The sequence below is a fragment of the Nerophis ophidion genome, linkage group LG05 (assembly GCF_033978795.1).
Source record: "Nerophis ophidion isolate RoL-2023_Sa linkage group LG05, RoL_Noph_v1.0, whole genome shotgun sequence".
NCBI classification, from domain to species: Eukaryota; Metazoa; Chordata; class Actinopteri; order Syngnathiformes; family Syngnathidae; genus Nerophis; species Nerophis ophidion.
Window position 1 is genome coordinate 61,387,066 of NC_084615.1, and position 12,133 is coordinate 61,399,198.

General features: G+C 43.6%; 2 protein-coding genes across 4 annotated transcripts in view; one reads left to right on the forward strand and one right to left on the reverse strand.

The window, feature by feature from the left end:
- The window catches only part of gpc3 (glypican 3), a 375,529-nt gene that overhangs the window by 229,008 nt on the left and 134,388 nt on the right, over positions 1-12,133 (reverse strand). The gene's annotated exons all lie outside the window — the stretch shown is intronic.
- Positions 815-6,226, forward strand: LOC133553459 (uncharacterized). Its single transcript, XM_061901681.1, has 2 exons — positions 815-5,644; positions 6,058-6,226. The coding sequence occupies exon 1, from the start codon at positions 889-891 to the stop codon at positions 5,545-5,547; it is 4,659 nt and encodes a 1,552-aa protein (XP_061757665.1). The 5' UTR covers positions 815-888; the 3' UTR covers positions 5,548-5,644; positions 6,058-6,226.

Genomic DNA, 12,133 nt, shown 5'->3' on the forward strand with positions numbered 1-12,133 from the left:
CAACACTCATTTACTGATACATTCCTTGGTTAATTCACATTACTGATCACTGATACATGTTGTAAATAAAAGATCTGTTGGCTAAAATGTACAAATCGGTGTGGTCTCCCTTAATGTTACAGCCACTAACAAGCCAGTGGTTGTGACATATGGGGGCTCGTCCGATCTTTGGTAGTAACTTTAGGCTATGGTAATTCCTTCTACTGGCTATGGCAGCGTAGGAAGGTGCGTAGAGCTCTTTGTATTGAGTATTCCTTCTACTGGCTTTTGGAGCGTAGGAAGGTGAGTAGAGCTGAGTTACTAATTGTGTACTGCTGATAGTCAGTTGGGGCCTGTTATCAGTTAGTTAATTGGGGGATCTACTGATTTGTACTTTTGAGGCTTTGTTTGACCGTGCAAGTGTAGGTAGACACTGAATTGTTTGTTCCAGCCATCTTGGTTTAGTTTCATTGCAGTTTGTAGCATTGCATTCAGCCTCTTAGGAGCTGTCGCCTTTATCCCCATCTAGTACGGGTTCTAGGTTCCTGCTGTCACAGAGCCTGGGCGAGGGCACCGCCTTGGAGAAACGGCTGAATCGGCTTTGTCGGGATGGTACGTCTCCACAGGTATTGGTGAGTAAATGATCCTCGTCCTCGGGCTCTGTGTGAAAATAGATTAGTCTAGTGGGGGGAAAATGTTTAGGGGGATGCTCCGAGGTTAGTTTGCTGTGTTAACATAACTGTAATGTTTTAGAGACCTGGTTAGATTGGTTGGAGAGAGAGAGCCTAGCGTAATTAGAGCTAGTTTTTGGTTGGGTTGAGCAGGATGGAGGCTTTTGTGGAAGCACCATCTGAGAAATTGTTTGCCCTTAATAAGGAACAGTTGTTGCAATTGGCAGAAAAGTATGGCATGGAATTGTCATCAGCCATTAGAACTGGTCAGAAGGGACCCTTGCGTGACTCCATTCACGAGTTTTTGTGTGAGCAGAGCATTTTGCCTTCAGGAAAAGGTGGTGACGCTCATGTGAAGGGTATGTCAGAGCCTATGCAGTCAGAGAGGGTAGGCATACTGACTTTTGAGCAACAAAGAGAGATGAAGGCACTTGAATTTGAGTGGGCGCAACAGGCTAAGGAGAAAGAACGTCTTTTTGAACTGGAAAAAATCAAATTAGAACGAGAATTGCAACAGAAAGCAGATATGGAGAGACTCAAATTTGAAAAAGAAATGGATTTGAAAAAAGGTGAAATGGACCTTACAGTACAGCTTGAGAAAATTAAAATTGAACAGGATCGTTTGAAACTAATGTCAGAAGGTAAGATTAGTGGAAATCTGTCCGGGTCAAGTATGGATAGCATGGTAAAGTATGTTCCAAAGTTTGACGAACGTGACCCAGACGTGTTTTTCTCACTGTTTGAACAGATGGCCTCTGACAAAAAGTGGAGTGAAGAGGATAGAACGGTGCTTTTGCAAACTGTACTAGTAGGACGCGCACGGGAGGCATACTTGGCATTAACACCTGTTGATAGGCACAAGTATGCTGAGGTGAAAAAAGCGGTTTTGAAATGTTATGAACTGAATCCAGAAGCTTACAGACAACGTTTCAGAAACTGGCGTAAACGTGCTAATCAGACCCATGCTGAAGTGGCAAGAGAGTTGAGTACTTATTTTAACCGGTGGCTCACTTCAGAGTCTGTCTCAACTTACGAAAATTTGCGTGATTTGTTGATTTTGGAGCAGTTTAAGAACATTGTACCAGATCGAATTGCAACCTACATTAATGAGCAAAAGGCAAAGTCAGTGGAGGAGGCAGCCTCGCTTGCTGATACCTTTGTGTTGACTCATAAACGTAAGCCTTACAGCAGTCCTCCACGGTATAATAGCCACCAACGTTATGATCCTGCTCGTTCTCCTCCACAACGTTCTCCTCCTCGTTATGGTCGTAGTTCAAATCGATCCAATTATGGCAATTCCAGTAATGTTCCTAAATTTGATAATGGAAGTAGCAAATCTCGCCCAAGCCCGACGAATAAATGTCATTACTGTTTGCAGGAGGGACATTGGAAAAAGGACTGCCCGCTGTTGAAAGGCCGTAAATCTAATGCCAAGGTAGCTGGGTGTGTTTCTGTTGTGCATCCAGTTGATTTTGGCGTCTCTGATCTAACACCGTTACCTCGTTTGGAAGTTCATTGTGAGCAAGTGATTGAAGATGGTGCATCTGTGTCAGACGAGCAGACGAAATCAGTAGAGTCAGCTGCGTCTGATTTCGCTCCATTCATTAGTGATGGCTGGGTGTCATTGGTTGGAGAGACACAAAAAGTTCCAGTTAAAATCTTAAGAGACACTGGGGCATCTGAGAGTTTCATTTCTGGAGCAGTTTTGCCATTTTCCTCAGCATCTGACACTGAGAAATGTATTTTGATTAGAGGAATAGGCATGCAGTCATTTTCTGTACCGTTGCACAAAATTCACTTGTGTTCAGGATTTGTGAATGGGGAGGTGACTATTGCTGTGAGACCGTCTCTGCCTATGCAGGATATCCATGTAATTCTGGGGAACAATTTGGGTGGGTGTTTAGTTTCTCCACCTCCAGTTGTTACACCTGTACCGCTATCTGTAGAGGAGCCAGACGCGTGTTGTCAAGAATTCCCAGAAGTGTTTACTGCTTGTGCTGTGACTAGGGCAATGTCTCGCACGCAGGCGCAATCGTCGGATGTGTCCAAATCTGTGCCTATTTTTGTTCCTGAGCTGCCCGAACCTCTGTCATGTCAAGATTTAATTGAGGCACAAAAGAATGATCAGAGCTTTGAGAAATATTTTGCCTTAGCTTCTACTAATCCAACGATGGGTTACTTCATTCAGAATGGCGTTTTGCTGCATACGTGGTTGCCAGGTGTTGATCCTGAAGTGGCAGGTCAGGTGATTCAAGTGATGGTACCTGACAAATACCGTGATTTGATTTTGAGAACAGCCCATGGAGCAGAGTCTGGGCATTTTGGAGTTAAGAAAACCTACCGACGTCTTTTGGAACATTTTTACTGGCCACGGATGAAACGCCATGTATCTAGATTTGTCAAAGCATGTCATGTTTGCCAGGTTGCGAAACAGAGTACTCCCATTAAACCTGCACCACTTCAACCTATTCCGTCTGTTGGCACACCATTTGAGCATCTCATTATTGATTGTGTAGGTCCACTACCCCCTTCGAAATCTGGTTGTGTGTACCTCTTTACCATCATGTGCCAGGCCACTCGGTATCCAGCAGCGTATGCCTTGAGAACAATTACCACAAGGTCAATATTGAAATGTTTGTCTAAATTCATTTCTGTCTTTGGCATTCCAAAGGTAATTCAGAGCGACAGAGGGTCTAACTTTACCTCCAGAACATTTGCTGCAGCGTTGAAGTCGATGCAGGTGAAGCACAATTTGAGCAGCGCGTATCACGCACAGAGTCAGGGGGCATTGGAGCGCTGGCATGCCACGTTGAAGTCTCTCTTGCGCGCTTACTGTGTTGAGATGCGGAGAGATTGGGAGGAGGCGTTGCCATGGCTCTTGTTGTCTGCGCGTGGTGTAGTTCAAGAAAGCACTGGTTTTAGTCCAAATGACCTAGTCTTTGGCCACAAAGTCCGGACCTCACTGTCTGTTTTAAATGCCAATCTGGATCTGCAGAACACTCCCGTCAGTTTCACTGAGTATGTAGATGGTTTTCGTCGGAGGCTGTTGCTTGCATGGAAAGAAGCAACCGAGCATTTGACTAAAGCTCAGGTGAAAATGAAGCTGCGTTATGACCGTAAAGCGAAGATCAGAGTTTTCAATCCAGGTGATCAAGTTTTAGCTTTGCTGCCCATTCCGGGGTCACCATTTACAGCAAAATACTCTGGTCCATTTACGGTTATGAGCCAAGTGTCAGATCTCAATTATTTACTGTCAACTCCTGATCGTAAACGATCACAGCAACTGTGTCATGTGAATTTACTCAAGCCTTACCACTCTGCAGGTTCCGACAAGGCGGGTGGGATTGCTGCGAGTCCAGTGGGTCTAGCCGTTGGGGTTGGGGAACCGCTCAACTGGCCGGAGGTGGCAGCTTGGGATGACGTGCGCGCACCTGATGATTCAGTGTTACACGGGCGCTTAGATAATACTCAGCAGTTAAAGGAGCTAGATAGTCTCCTCGGTCATTTAAGTGAGGTACAGCGTAAACAGTTGTCGGATTTGATTTTTGAGTTTTTGCCTTTGTTTTCCGACACTCCAACCTGTACCACACTAATTGAACATGACATTGACACACAGGGGGCCCGCCCAATACGACAAAGATTTTATCGAGTGGCTCCCGATAAACAGAAGAGTATGGAGGACAGTGTGCAGTATCTGCTTGATCATGGTCTCGCCAAGCCATCTTACTCCAGTTGGGCATCGCCATGTCTACTGGTGAAAAAGTCAGATAACACCTATAGATTCTGTACGGATTATAGGAAAGTAAATGCTGTGACTAGACCAGATTCTTTTCCATTGCCACGTATCGAGGACTGTGTGGATCAGGTTGGGAGTGCTCGTTATGTCAGCAAATTTGATTTATTGAAAGGTTACTATCAAGTGCCTTTGACGCAGAGAGCGCAGGAGATATCTGCATTCATTACCTCTTCCGGTTTGTACTCGTATACTCGAATGAGCTTCGGTTTGCGGAATGCTCCTGCAACCTTCCAACGGCTCATGAATAGGGTCGTTGGGGGGCTGCAGGGGTGCGCGGTTTATTTGGACGACGCCGTTTGTCATTCAGACAGTTGGGACGAACATTTGGCTCGCATTCGAGCGCTTTTCCAGAGGTTGGTGGCAGCAAACCTCACAGTAAATTTAGCGAAATGCGAGTTTGCGCGTGCCACAGTCGTCTATTTGGGTAAAGTAGTCGGCCAGGGGATGGTGCGGCCCGTTAACGCAAAGGTGGCAGCTATTGATAATTTCCCTGTGCCGGCGACGAAGAAAGAACTTATGCGCTTTTTGGGTATGATCGGGTACTACCGCAATTTTTGCTGCAATTTTTCAACTGTTGTATCTCCTCTGACCAATTTGTTGAAGGGTGGCGCCAAATTCATTTGGTCGGAGGAGTGTCAGCAGGCTTTCCAGAATGCAAAGCTTTTGTTAACATCAGCTCCGGTCCTGGCTGCACCCAAACTGGATCTGCCATTCCAGCTGCAGGTGGATGCAAGCCAGGTGGGAGCAGGTGCGGTCCTCCTGCAGGCTGATGATGATGGAGTAGCCAGACCGGTTTGCTATTTTTCAAAAAAATTCAACAAATACCAATTTAATTATTCAGTGATTGAAAAGGAAGCATTAGCATTGATTTGGGCATTGCAACACTTTGAAGTCTATGTGGGAGGGGGTCTCCATCCAATTGTGGTCTACTCAGATCACAACCCTCTCACTTTTCTACAGTCTTTCAAAGGGTCCACCAACCAGCGCCTGTTGCGCTGGGCACTGTTTCTGCAGCCATTCCACCTGTTGATCCGCCATATTCGCGGGGTGGAAAATGTAATGGCTGATGCGCTCTCTCGGGCTCTGGACCAGGAGGTCTAATCATCTCCACTCACTCCTAACCTGCGGTTTTTCTCTGTTTCCCTTAAAGGTCGCTGTCCGGGTACCAGGATTTGCTGGGTGCAGGGAAGGTCGGAGGGTAAGGAGGGTGTTTGGGATGGTTTGGGTTCTGGTTGGTCTGGGGTGGAGGGGAGGTGCGTCATTGGGACTAGAATATAGCTACTGGGGCTACTGTAGGTTTTGGTTTTCTATTTTTTGATGGTGCTTCAGAGACCCAGTTAACACGGGTCTCTGTTTTTAAGGGGGGGGATGTCATGCCCGGCTCTGCCGGTTAGTGTTTGGGGCACTTTGGTCCTCCGACCCGCAGGTGGAGCTGTCGGTTGCTGCCGGTTAGTGTTTGGGGCACTTTGGTCCTCCGACCCGCAGGTGGAGCTGGTCTGTGAAGACGTGCAACATCTCAGAGGGCTGCTGATTGGGCGGCCTATAAAAGGCCTCCCATCAGCATGCTCTCTCTCGCTCATGCTCTCTCTCTTTCTCTCTCTCGTCCCACAGGCACATTCGTTTGGTGACCGTATGGTCACGGCAACGACGGCCGGGATTAGCACCACACTAACACCCTTTTGGGACAACACTCATTTACTGATACATTCCTTGGTTAATTCACATTACTGATCACTGATACATGTTGTAAATAAAAGATCTGTTGGCTAAAATGTACAAATCGGTGTGGTCTCCCTTAATGTTACAGCCACTAACAAGCCAGTGGTTGTGACATCCACGAACAACTTTGAAAGGCTGAAATCATGGGTATCCCAGCATCATATAAATTCTATTACCTTGAGTGACAATGACTTTCCAGAATAACAAAAGCTTTAATTGAGCTATGACTATCACTCATCTTTGATAATCAGCATGATTTTGTAACAGTCCACTTTTTTATTCATATCCTGAAGTTTATTAAAAAATTGTAACACCATTGAAACATAAATTCAAAAACAACATTTCAAACGTTTAACTACAAACTCAAGTTCTTCTGGTTTGCACTGCAAGTAGTAATGACGTCCACCAAAGCCACCGGAGGTGATGGAGGAAATGTTGCCATCGTATTCTAAATCAGTGACAGAGCATGACGTGACCAGGAATACGTTTGGAGTATAATATTATATGAAGTGCCTTGTCATTCAATAATTTACATTTTAATGTGCTTCTTCATGCAAAATGAAGCCGGAATTGTTTTGAAATCTCCACTCTGGCAGGAGTTTCCAAAATCTGTGTTTTTAAAGACAGAAACCTATGTGACAAGAGGCCAACACACAGAAAAAGAAGTGTTTTAAAGGCCTACTGAAATGAGATTTTCTTATTTAAACGGGGATAGCAGGTCCATTCTATGTGTCATACTTGATCATTTCGCGATATTGCCATATTTTTGCTGAAAGGATTTAGTAGAGAACATCGACTATAAAGTTTGCAACTTTTGGTCGCGAATAGAAAAGCCTTGCCTGTACCGGAAGTATGTGCGCGTGACGTCACGAGTTGCAGAGCTCGACACATATTCATAGGATGCCACCTCTGCAATAAATCCAGTCGTGAAATTTCCTCGCTGCTCAACTGTTGTTTGGGAACAACAGTAACTCAGCCACGAAGTGGTAGGCCATGTAAACCGACAGAGGGGTCAACGGATGCTGAAGCGCATAGTGCAAAAAGGTCGCCGACTTTCTGCACAATCAGTTGCTACAGAGCTCCAAACTTCTTGTGACCTTCCAATTAGCCCACGTACAGTACGCAGAGAGCTTCATGAAATGGGTTTCCATGGCTGAGGAGCTTAATCTAAGCCATACATCACCAAGTCCAATGCAAAGCGTCGGATGCAGTGGTGTAAAGCACGTCGCTACTGGACTCTCGAGCAGTGGAAACGCCTTCTCTGGAGTGATGAATCACGCTTTTCCATCTGGCAATCTGATGGACGAGTCTGGGTTTGGAGGTTGTCAGGAGAATGGTACATTTCGGACTGCATTATCCGAGTGTAAAATTTGGTGAAGGAGGAATTATGGTGTGGGGTTGTTTTTCAGGAGTCGGGCATGGCCCCTTAGTTCCAATGTAAGGAACTTTGAAGGCTCCAGGATACCAAAACATTTTGGACAATTCCATGCTCCCAACCTTGTGGGAACAGTTTGGAGCGGGCCCCTTCCTCTTCCAACATGACTGTGCACCAGTCCACAAAGCAAGGTCCATAAATACATGGATGACAGAGTCTGGTGTGGATGAACTTGACTGGCCTGCACAGAGTCCTGACCTGAACCCGATAGAACACCTTTGGGATGAATTACAACGGAGACTTAGAGCCAGGCCTTCTCGACCAACATCAGTGTGTGACCTCACCAATGCACTTTTGGAGGAAACACTCCGCAACCTTGTGGACAGCCTTTCCAGAAGAGTTGAAGCTGTAATAGCTGCAAAAGGTGAACCAACATTATATTGAACCCTATGGGTTAGGAATGGGATGGCACTTCAAGTTCATATGTGAGTCAAGGCAGGTGGCCAAATACTTTTGGCAACATAGTGTATAATTCAGCATGATTTGGAGCGCTGACCATACTTTAAAAAATCCACATTTTAGGTGTCAAGTGTACTTGAACAGACACAGATTGCAGAGTGTGATTGCACACCTTGAGTGGTCAAAACAAGAATAGTGGTTCAGCAACAGGCTACAAAGTGCATCACCAAGTGATCAGCACGGATGGTAGTCAGGGAGGGGTTGTGCTGAGGTTGTCACGGGAAGAGAGAAATAATCAGCAGCAGACAACTGGAGGAAAGAATCCACACAAGACTATAATGATTGCTGCTGATTGAAAATGAAGTCAAAGTGCCAAAGTTATCAGAGTAAAGCTGGAGTGCAAAAGATCTAAGAAGTTTACCAAAGGAAAGGAGGCAGCTGTCTCACTCACATCCTGTCAAACGGAAACAAGTCGAGCAGCCGGCTCAATGTGCAACAACTTCAGAGGATGACAAAGGCTGCAGCACTGAACGAGTGTTTTAAGTGTAAACTGAAAGAATTCCTGATGTTACTGTCAAGCTCAAAGAAGGAATGGGAGAAAAGAACGGGAATAAGCAAACAAGTATTCCACATGCTCTCATTGTCCACACAGTGTATCTGTACAAAGATAGCAAATTCAAGATATTATTTTTTTGTATATACATACTAATACATGTTTGTGTCTATGTTGTCTTACAGTAACACCTCCACTTACAAGTATCCCCAATTTGTAGACAAATGTATACATAATTGTTATGCTTAAAGTTACGAGAATAGATACCATGAATTGATTAACGTGGACCCCGAATTAAACAAGTTGAAAAACTTATCCGGGTGTTACCATTTAGTGGTCAATTATACAGAATATGTGCTGAACTGTGCAATCTACTAATAAAAGTATCAATCAATAAATTTGAGTTGTGAGCCTCTCGGCCGCCCGTTGACGTAGCAATCATCAGCATGAGATCTGACCAAAACAACTGGTCTTTCTCGCTATTACCTTGTAGCTAGCGATCAACATAACTTTGTTTTTACAGCAATAGTAAGGAACAAAATGAGGGAAGCAACAGTGCAGATAAAAAGAAGTGTATGATATTCATTGAATTAAAGAAAGATATTATCCAAAACAATACTGCGAAGCAGTTCAAAATGTATCGCTGCAAGTCGACACCATACTAAGGCATGAATCATGCTGTTCATTATTATACATTACTTCATAAAACTACTCTAGTAGTTAGTAGTACATTCTATAGAAATGTATTCATGCACTATAATCTAAAAGTGTTTTTTTTTTCTTTTTAAAAGGTATGTTACTTGTTAAAATTGTGCACCAATCCAAGTGATTTCAATTCATTTCAATTCATTTCAATGGACGACGTAGATTTGGGGTACAAGTGTTTCGAGTTACGAGCTACGTCACTTAGAACCAATTAAACTCTTAAGTTAATGTATTACTGTATTCAGATCATTTGAGGTCTGTAACATTTAGGTAAGTGTTCACATGTAAAAAAAAAAAAACTGATTAAGAGAAGGACTTGAAAACTGTAGAGAACATAACCATCCCTGCGCTGCTGATCCGCCTCCGCTTGAGATGGTTTCCTGCTGGCTCCGCTATGAACGGGACTCTCCCTGCTGTGTTGGATCCGCTTTGGACTGGACTCTCGCGGCTGTGTTGGATCCATTAAGGATTGAACTTTCACAGTATCATGTTAGACCCGCTCGACATCCATTGCTTTCCTCCTCTCCAAGGTTCTCATAGTCCTCATTGTCACCGACGTCCCACTGGGTGAAAGTTTTCCTTGCCCTTATGTGGGCCTACCGATGATGTCGTAGTGGTTTGTGTTGTGGTTTGTGCAGCCCTTTGAGACACTAGTGATTTAGGGCTATATAAGTAAACATTGATTGATTGATAGATAACGTGTGTTAGACATTCTGCTACAATGAAAATGTAGGTACTGTACAGGCGGTCCTCGTGTTACAACGCACTCCCGTAAATAATTCATACTCTACAAAAAAAGAGAACTAGTGTAAGGATAGAAAGGACTGAGGATGGACATCACTTTTGTTGTTCATTATGTCTCCAAATTGTGAGGCAGACTCTTCTGATGGCACTACATCAAAAAAGTAAGGTGAACCGTGAAGTGAAATTTGACATTAGAGAATGATCATAAAGTGGACATAAGATCAAGTCGCTCGAACGCCGCAACCATCATTATTGGTAAACATAGTATTATTGCACGTGTGTCTGATCTGATCCTGTAAAATGTACAGTGATAACTGATGACTGTGTTATGCTGATAGTATATATATATTTTTATATTTGTACCATGAATTGATTTACATGGACCTCGACTTAAACAAGTTGAAAAACTTATTCGGGTGTTACCATTTAGTGTTCAATTGTACGGAATATGTACTGTACTGTGCAATTTACTAATACAAGTTTCAATCAATCAAAGAGCAGCATAGTGGTCTCATTATTGAGACTTCTTCTTCCTATTACCCGTTTCTCCCTTCCATTGTGCGAGACAACCACAGGGATAAAAGTAAGGATGTGTTCCGTTTTGTTACTTTCATTCATTTCTTGTATATCCTCTTTTTATTTCTTTTATGTTTTCATGTGTTCTGTGTACAGTGTGTTCATTTAGCCATAATTTAGGCATAACGCAGCACTCAAACTCGACTTACTGTACATCACATGTGCATCAATAATAAAGTTAAAGCAGATCAGACACACGACAATAAGATGGTGTGCTCAACATCAGCGGCTGCAAACATTACAGCATATATATTCGTGTGTGACTGACATGAGGATAGAATAAAGCGGAAGGCGAAGCAGAAGGCAGGAGAAAACTTCAGGCTTGTTCAAGCATCCCACACAGACAGCTTAAAGGCACCAAATAATCTCGCTTTCCCAAGTCTGATCTCACAATCCTCTCCGTTTGTCATGAAACACCGCCAAGTTTCTTATCTGCTTTGCAGGCATGTTGACATTTCACTCTTTGTGAAATAGACGGAATGAACCAGCAATTTGATAAGCAATGTGAACAGACAACACTATCAAGAGTACTTTACAGGCAATAAACATTTCGTAAACTGCATTTAGTTCAAACGTACACTTTGTTTTTATATTTTGTCACAGCAATGCTTCTTGCCAATAAGCCTTAATCCGTTAGAAAGCCTGTTTAATAATGTTTAAAAGGTGCCATGTTTGAAAGGAACACATATTTTTGGGATGAGCAGCAGAGCCGCCGAGTATGTGGGTTGCTGCGCCCATTAAATGTGCCAAATCTGCTCTGACAGTGCCACCATCTTGTGTTGCTGTTGCTAATGACTCTTCTTTGAGCTTGGAGGAACATTATGTTCAGCTATGTGGTGAGCTCATCACTATTGCAGAGAAAAGTGAATATTAGATGTTAGTGCCAAAGTGACCAACACAACCACGTTAGCGGACTTGCGACATATCCTGGTTGAAGAATGGGATGTCATCCCACAGCAGTGTGTGACCAGGCTAATAAACACTGACCAGCATGAGATGTCCATAAGAGTTCCTGAATCCACTCCCTTAAAGAAAGAATGATAGCAATAACTTACGTTTCTTGTTGTGACCGATAGTGATTTCCATTGGAATGAACCTGCTAATTTACAGCCATGAAGGGAATTCCAACCTCTCATCATACCTAACGATGCAAGTCTGTCTGGCAGCAAAAATCGAAGGTGTAAAAATCTTAATGTCACATTTAAAGCCTGAAAATTGCATTTGGCTTGGTACCACTGTGTGACGGAACAAGCATCAAAACGGGTTAAAGCCCTCTCACGGGACTACTCCAACACGCATCACATTTGCTGGATATTGTCATTACAGCGTGCAACATACACCATAATCTTTTTTTTTTTTTTTTTTTACGCAACGAATGAATTCATCTGAAAAAGGTTTCTTTACAAGTGAGTGTGACAGAAAGGATGAGGATTAGCGTACAAAAGGAGGCCAGAAACAGCGATGCAAGAGTTGAAATTGTCTGCTGTACTTCACTCACAGAGAAGAAAACAGTATCTCTCACAGTCACAGTAGATCTTCTCAATGGACAATGCAGT

Bases quoted from the DNA above. Each gene is read 5' to 3' on its own strand.
- LOC133553459 (XM_061901681.1), top strand. From the start codon at position 889: ATGGAATTGTCATCAGCCATTAGAACTGGTCAGAAGGGACCCTTGCGT.